The 8,635-nt window shown below is 39.4% G+C and overlaps 1 protein-coding gene across 1 annotated transcript in view; it reads right to left on the reverse strand.

Annotated features, from left to right (window-relative positions):
• Window positions 1-8,635, reverse strand: part of LOC135472188 (nuclear pore complex protein Nup98-Nup96-like) — a 34,128-nt gene extending 25,493 nt beyond the window's left edge. The window contains exons 1-9 of the mRNA XM_064751566.1: window positions 8,387-8,635; window positions 5,623-5,719; window positions 5,405-5,437; window positions 4,907-5,086; window positions 4,313-4,438; window positions 3,536-3,622; window positions 2,634-2,791; window positions 2,011-2,149; window positions 121-308 (exon numbers count right to left, since the gene is read on the reverse strand). Coding sequence (XP_064607636.1) covers window positions 121-308; window positions 2,011-2,149; window positions 2,634-2,791; window positions 3,536-3,622; window positions 4,313-4,438; window positions 4,907-5,086; window positions 5,405-5,437; window positions 5,623-5,677 — 966 coding nt within the window. The 5' untranslated portion in view covers window positions 5,678-5,719; window positions 8,387-8,635. The remainder of the gene's footprint in view (window positions 1-120; window positions 309-2,010; window positions 2,150-2,633; window positions 2,792-3,535; window positions 3,623-4,312; window positions 4,439-4,906; window positions 5,087-5,404; window positions 5,438-5,622; window positions 5,720-8,386) is intronic.

The raw sequence follows: 8,635 nt of genomic DNA on the forward strand, positions 1-8,635 counted from the left end.
ACATATATTATTCTCAAATTACATAGTGCTAAGATCTTGCAATTAAATCGAGAAAGGCCAAAATTATTACACTGTCACAACTAAGACGTGCCTAAGGGACATAAATGTTGGAGCACTCACTTTATTCTGTTGCTGATTCTGACCAAACACATTCGTCGTGTTTTGATTCTGTCCAAGGCCGAAGCCCGCACTGTTACTACCAAACAGTGACTTGTTCTGGGTTCCAAACAAGCCCCCTGTTGAGCTCTGGGTCTGGGTATTCCCAAATAGACTCCCAGCAGCCGACGACGTCTGGGTGCCAAATCCCCCTGAAACACAACGACGACAACACATATTGTTAATGCTCCAGGTTTGCAGGGTAAACTAGACTATAATTATTCTGGAAAAACATCTGTACCTGATTCATTCAGTGTATGTCATCATGATAGAATGCTTAAGGACTAAAAAGCTTCAGTGTGTGATCCCTAATCAGCCTTGATGAGCCTTATACAGTTAATACAACATGTTGTGTGCCTGCTGGTTTTGACATCTGCCAACTCACTTGGTCACTCCACAATGTTGTACAGGTTGCAGAATAATGCCATGCTTGTATATATACATCAAATAAATACACGTATTGTCTGTGTTTTGTTCTATTTTGAAATAATTTCCTTAGTTTACGTGTGAGACCAGTTGCACCAATCTGCAAGTGATTGTAGATTGGCCACACAAGATGGCCACACACTGATTGGTGTTTGGCTTTCTGTATCCCTATATAAAAGCTTCCTACGTCAGAGTCCTTTTTGTTAAAATTATCTGGCTCAGCTGATACTTAAAAATGTCTTTTGCCACAGCAGAGTGTCTGACAATTTCAAGACATTACCGAGTGACATGTTTATGGTTTTGAAGTGATTGCAGTTATGTTCTGTTGTATTGCGAATGTTGCTTTTATGTACAAGTATGACTTATTAGCTTTTTTCTCGGTTTGTTACTTAAAAAAGACAGCACAAACAAACCCCTATCAGGAAAAGACTACCATGGGTCAGCAGCTTTAAGTAATTGCTTGCCGGATTAGTGTTGGCTTTGTTGGCTGAAGCGGCCCGGCTGGACACCAGCTGCACAGACACACAGACAAAGACAACATGCAGAGCAGTGTTGGTTTTCACATCTCTGATAAGCACTGTTTGTACAAAAGGGGGCTTCTAAAGGCTGCCAGTGTTCAGAGTTGACAGGCTCCAGTATATTGAGGTTGGGTTGTATGTATTTTAAAATAAATGGAAGAAAACGTGGGCTGCATACAGCAGCCTGTGTTTACAGGATTATGGTATATCGAGGTCTGGTTTTAACAAGTTTCACTGCAAATATTTATTCTGCAGATTCGTACTTTAAGAGAATTTCACTTTTGATTTATTAACAAAAAGTTATACATCAAGAATTAATTTCTCTTGTTTGTTTTGAACACTTTATTGAGTAAATGCCTGGAAGCGCTGGGTGTGGTTTTCGGACACATTTTCTGAGCTCTTGTGGGAGATAAGAGCAGCCAGTTTCGATGGAAATAAATCATCCAACTTCTATTCTGTAGAATTTACGTTACTGTATAATGCACATCCTCGATCAAAAGTTTTGTCCTCGTCAAAAGTGTAAAGTATACTGGTGCATTCACGGTATCTTAATCCGACTGTAGAGAACAAAAGTCTGACATCTATGTTACTGTAAGTTTAAAAGAATGAAATTTTAGTCTTAGTAGAAAACATAGGCTGAATTGCAAAAATGTTTTCTTGTATCTTCAATTCTCAAAACAACAGACGTAAAAAATGGTACTCTCTTTTCTCACTCTAGTGAGGCAAAGGAGCCAACTGTCAATCATGATATTAAGTTGGCTTCTAAATCTACCTGGATAACTGATAAAACTACCCACCTTCACAGATTATGTAACAGATTTTTACTGTTTTTATGAGCTGTCAGGCAGCTATGAAGGCTTTCAGTGCCATCATTAAAAGGCTATATTGAATTTAACTTTTGTGTACCTACCAGTGTTTCCAAAGCCTGTTGTGGTGTTTTGGGCCCCGAAGCCAAAGGCTGTGGTTTGTGTGGTTGGACCTGAGGCACCAAACAGACTGCTCTGCTGTTTCCCTTTACGGTTGCTGCTGTAGTCTTCCAGTCTCAGCTCCTGTCACAAACACCAGGGAAGAACACAGGAGCTTTAACCCTCTAACCATTTAACACAGCACTGCACATTCATCCCCTGACTCAATCGTTTTTTCTCTGTGCCAGGAGAACTATCCCACCTTACCCGGATCTCAGGATACTATCCCACCTTACCCGGATCTCAGGATACTATCCCATCTTACCCAGATCTCAGGATGCTGACACAGTGCCAGCCTGGCGATAATTGCATGCAAATTCACCATCTCATTCGTAAAGCCCAAGTAGCCTCCACAAAAATTTCATAACAACTGTGCCCATGTTTTGCCTTCCCACTTAAATATGTATGCGCTCTCAGCAATCAAGTGTTCCATTTTTAGGAATAGCGTGTTACCAATGCATCTTTGTACCATCTTAGAGTTTCACAACCACCTTTACACTGTTACCATTTCCTTTCATCAAACATGATTTATGGAATAAATAGCACACTATATGGCCGATGGTCTCACCTCCAGGCTTTTGGACTCGTACTCCTTCATGGCCGTGATGCACTGATGACGAGTGCTGATGTTCTGAGACACACCGTTCTTCACCATGGTGTCGGATCCCTGGGGAGCGTTGAACTTTACGGTGGTTCCATTAGTGGTAGCGGCACTGCTTCCAAACACTGTTGTAACACCAAACAATGGTTATACATGCTTTACAGGGCTTATACTAGTGGCAACCGCACTGCTTCCAAACACTGTTGTAACACCAAACAATGGTTACACATGTTTTACTAACAGGAATACATTACTAAGCTCACACACATCAGTTCCTGGTAAAATCTTCATGAAACGTTACTCAATATTTTATCACTTTTGATTCCTTGTTACATCATGTCTTGTTACAATCTTAATTGACCCATGGAAAAAGAATACTCTGATGACTGCACATTTGGTTAACATTGCCATCACACAGCCCTAATTTTTGTAACATTTTGTAGGTAAAATATGAATTTGGAAGCTACTCATTGCAGGGACCACAGGGCAAATTCTACAGTGCAAAATTTATACCTCATCTAGAAAGACATGTAGATTGACCACACAAGATGGCCACACACTGATTGGTGTTTGGCTTTCTGTATCCCTATATAAAAGCTTCCTACGTCAGTGGCCTTTTTGTTAAAATTATCTGGCTCAACTGAAACTTAAAAATGTCCTTTGCCACAGCAGAGTGTCTGACAATTTCAAGATATTACCGAGTGACATGTTTATTGTTTTGAAGTGATTGCAGTTATGTTCTGTTCTTTAAAGCATGTAACTTGTCACATCAGTCATGCATCCTTTTGAAGCTTGTTAAGTCTAAAACTGCATCCTAAACTTAACCACACTGGATTATCTAATTGCTACAAAGCCAAAGTCACACTTACGCCCACCAGATGAAGCACCAAACAGAGATCCCCCAGCATTTTGCTGATTTCCAAACAGGTTTGTACTGGCTGTTGTATTGCCAAAGGCTGAGGATAAAAGAACTTGTATGAAACATCAACATTTGTAACAATAAAAGCACAAACATCAACATTTGTAACAATACAAGCACAAACTTCAATATCTGTAACAATACAAGCACAAACATCAACATCTGTAACAATACAAGCACAAACAGTATAAATCAGTGTAACCAATATTACCCATATGTATCAAAATACCTGTAGTTGATGTATTGAAACAGCTAAGACGAAACAGAAGCTATGGTGATTCTGTTAATTGACAAATCTCCTTAACTCTATGATTAATTGACTGATCATCTGTTACTCAACATCACCACTTAATACTTAACATATTTTGGACGTAAAGCTGATCACATTTTTCTAGGCACAGTGCACATTGCTGCAGTTGATCCCATCACTAGTAATAACCTCCTCAAAATTCACGGTGATTATGTCAGCGGAATGGCAATGTTTTTATCAGCAAACGTAAAACTTTCAATTCCATGAATATAAAAATATTCTTTTAATACTTCTGCAGACATCCCATCCTCAATCAGATGCTATTTCACTGTTCATTGGCTTAAACAGTTGTTTTCGTCATAAGCATTCAAATCACAAAAAAAGGGCGGAAACAGGTTTCAAGTGCTAAGTCAAATGTCCACAATGAGTAGAGCGTAGAATTATCTGATACAGGAGTTGTCCACACTGCATGCTTACCCCCAAAGCCCCCTGGTGTCTTAGTCCCAAAGGCACTGTTTGAGGCTGGCGTTGAGAACAGGCTGTTTGCCTGAGTAGTCTGCCCAAACAAGTTACTGGAAGTACTGGGTGCGACTCCGAACCCTGCTAGAAGGGATAAACAAATCATACGTCAGTCATAACCGATACTCTCATATGTTGCAGGAACTAGCACTTTCAATATCAATGTACATAATTTGGGAAAATCATGAGATTCACAGACTTTATTTCGCATTTCTAAAACCTGACACTGATTTGTCATGCATCAAAGTGTTACAATTTATCAGAAATGATGTGCACAGATGTGTACTGTTTTACACATTCACTAGAATATTTCCACAAAGCTATTTCTGACTTAAGTCAAAATTTGAAATATGATTTTAAACACTATTTTTTCACCAAGAAATTAAAAGCTTACCCACTTTATATATATTATCTCAGATCAAGTGTGTCAAAATTTGAACTTCCATCACCAATGGCTAAGAATTATGATGACATTTTTAAGCTTTGTCTGAAATCAGAAATGGCATTTTGAATCTGCCTCAGGCTACAAAACTTTTAACAGATGATACTTACTGAAACCTCCTGTAGCCGGTTGTCCAAACGTTGACGTTGAGGTTTGTCCGAACAAGCCCCCAGTATTTGTGTTGGTTCCCGCTCCAAACAGCCCTCCAGTAGCCGGTGTCTGAGCACCAAACGCTGATGGTGTGCCAAAGCCTGTTGTACCTGCAGGTTTTGTACCGAAAGTGTTTGAAGCTTTCGTACGAAATAGTGAAGATGGTGAGCCAATGGTAACCAAGAATCAAGTGCGAATGTGTGCATGTGTGTGTGTGTGTGTGTGTGTGTGTGTGTGTGTGTGTGTGGGCGCGAGGAACTCAGGGAAAATTGGTATTGAACTAACTAATCTCCTCTCAACAGAGTAATAATATCGTTATTATTATAAATGTTACCCTCTGAGGAGCGAAGGCTGACAGTAACATATTCGTAGCAGGGTCTTTAGTTCATTTCAACATGAAGGATTTATTTTTATCAGACAGCCACGCTGCATGGTTTAGAGAGTTACACTATACATACCCTGCCCAAAAGGAGTACTAGTTCCGAATGTTGCTGCAAACAGAAATCAACACCGGTATATTCACATGTGACCTCCAAACAATAGGCTTAAAAAAAACAAAAGGCATGCATTAATTAAAGTTTATGGTTATTTAAAATCCAACGATTAATACAGTCTAATGCTTATATGATAAATGTCTGCACAGCAGACAGACATTTATCATATGCCTACTACTTACAATTTTGAGTGCCAAATGAGCTGCCAAACCCAGTCTTTGCTCCAAATATCGACATGTTTCTGGTGGGGAAGAGGCTTGTACCGCCTCAGATACACACCTAAGGAACAGAAAGTGAAGATGAATGGTAACACATCTTGGTTATTAGTAATCAACAATAATTCAAAGAGAAAACCAGACAAAAGTAAGATACACCAGTAATCTCTTTCTTTGGGCATTACTATATTTGTGAATATTTTGGTGCCAAAAGGGTGCAAAAAGAAGCGTTAAATCATTGGCATTAAATACAATTTTAACCTTTCATCAACCAACAATGATATCAAAGAAATTTATATATTAAGAGGTAGACCAGAATAACTAAATTTGTTTCAGAGTGACTCAGCTTTTACTAATGGCACATGGCACAGTGCGTACATACTACAAGTGTGTGGGTGTTTATCTCATTCATGAAAAGAAGAGTAAGGGTTAACAACTTCCATTAAACTGTCCTTCTGTAAGATCCTAAGGTTACTGGCGATAATGACAACAGAAACAAGTCTGACATTCACCCACAATCACTGTGGAACATGTGGACAATAAGAGGCCGAAAGTATTTTTCCTAACTTACATAGTGATTATCACCTTAGTACTGAGAATATCCCTTCTGGTACTGTACAGTGTACCTAAATAAATGTGACTAAGGCTGTTATAAATTCAGCTTTGTCAGAGAAATTTTTCATTTATTTTCTTCATTAACACCATTCTTGGGCTATTTCTTAAGAAAGACTTTATAGCTGCTCTACCATAAAAAGAAAACATAGAATATGATACTCACAGTTGTATAAAAAAAAGTAACCAAGAAATTGGCTGTGAACTTCTACAATTGGACACGGCCTGGTTCACAGCAAAAAGGGCGTCTAGACAATAAAGGTCCTGTATAGGAACAGATCCTCACATCAACTCACTTGGCAGAATGAAATACCTACTAAAACTTGTGTATCGTGAGCAAAAGTCTGGGGAATTACATTCCCTGGCGGCCTTGTGGTTTTCTGGACCATTTTTACCTATTTCCTGGTTTATACAAAGTGGTAATTAAATGATATCTGGCTTTTGTGCCTTACACACAGATGTTGTGACATTGACATTTAACATGTGAAGTTGCTGTGATCTGCACAATCTGCATGCCATGGTACAACAGCTTGCTGTCGAAGTGTCAATTTCTTGGTCATTTCAAAAGCATTTGGCCCTTCATACTTCTACTTCATTCTAGCATAAGCTTTCAAAACAACATTCTTGTCTAGTTGTCTGGGTTGTTCTATAACTTGGAATACTCAAATAAGGTTGGGGCATATTTTGACGCCGTGCCAGTTTCTCAACATGATTGACGTACCAACTGAAGTGATGACGTCATAAGGTCACAAGGACAAAACAGACTATTTTCAAGTCTGACTGAGATTTACTGAGGAAATATCCGATAAAGGTCAGTGCCCGTGGTTGCAAAAGGTGCATAAATGTTTTAGCTTATGGACAGATCATATATTAAGTGGATATGGATGCAAAGTATTACAGATACAATATGGTTGCACGTCATTTGGAGAGAGAGTGAGTGCTTAGAGTTTAACATCGTACTTAATAATTCTTCAGTCATATGACAATAAAGGAGTCCATAGAGTGCATGTAAGTGTAATGTGCCTCCTTGTCACAGGACGAATTTCCACTGCTCTTTTATCTAGTGCTGCTTCACTGAGACGACTTACCGAAGGCTAGTAAGCAGCCCCACCTGAGCCATTATACTGATAAAGGGTCAACAAGTCGTTGGACTATCCCCTTAATGCTGACTGCCAAGCAAGGAAGCTATAACTTCCTCTTTTCAGGTCTTAGGTGTGATCCAGGACCCAGGACTGACTGTAGATCTACCACCTCTGACATGGTCACTCTACCAACTGAGCCATCAGGGCCGGTCGCCACATGTCGTTTGGGCAGTGGTCTTCGCATATCAGTAAATATAAGCCAACCTTAAACGGGATTTTCCAGAACACATGCACACAAACATGACTATGGACTTGCACACATGGATGGACTGTCATTGTTTCACACTTTGCAGTCAAGTGTGAGAATATGTATTTACGTGCTCAAGGACAGCCAGCATAACAAGAACACCAACACAATGATGCTGGTTTGATATTTTTAACACATTCGTTAAACACACATAAACAAATTTGGGACTTTACCTTTCTGTGTTCAAAACCTCCTACTATACAACGACGTTAAACCCCAAGCACTCACTCACTCACTCCTACTATACACTGATTGTGTATCTTAACTAGTTGAGCTAATCAAATGTCTTAGGGAAGTGTATGTTACATCAGTGAAACACTAACAAATGAGAAAGGTTTGGTGACTGAGGTCTTCCCAAATTAATTTTGTGGCAAATCGAATTCTTGGCATGTTCACCCACACTACAACACAGCTTCTTGAGGTACTGTATGACTTGTTATTATTGTGCAAGAAACAAACCGTCAGTATTTCTGTCCCTCAACTGCTTAACACCAGTTCAAGCCAGTCTGCTAGAAGGGGGTTTCCAAATTTAGGCACACCTAATAATTTCCACTCGAAGCGAGTGAGTGAGTGCTTTGGGTTTAACGTCGTACTTTTTTTCAGTTAATTTTCTTTAATTTTTCAGTCGTATAACGACGATACTTGAAGCGAGTAACCAGACGGAGGAAATTTTGAGAGATTTCCAGTTTCAAAATGGCAGAACTGACAAATCCAAAGTACGCTTACTTACTGTTATACTAGAATTTTGAGGGAATGTACGTCCTAGTTTAAGTTGTTGTCGTTGCACCTCTGCTTTGGGTACAGTAATAAATCCAGGGCAAATGCCCCTTTCGTGACTCAGCCGATCCTTCTTTGCGACCATTAATTGATCATTGTGAAACTGTTCTGTGTTAACAAACGTGGTGTACAAAAGACAGTTGCTTTCAACGTTTTCTTTCACTTTCCTCGTGGAAACGGGATTTTACTGACTTCCCGTTAT

Source organism: Liolophura sinensis, chromosome 8, assembly GCF_032854445.1.
Source record: "Liolophura sinensis isolate JHLJ2023 chromosome 8, CUHK_Ljap_v2, whole genome shotgun sequence".
Classification (NCBI taxonomy): Eukaryota; Metazoa; Mollusca; class Polyplacophora; order Chitonida; family Chitonidae; genus Liolophura; species Liolophura sinensis.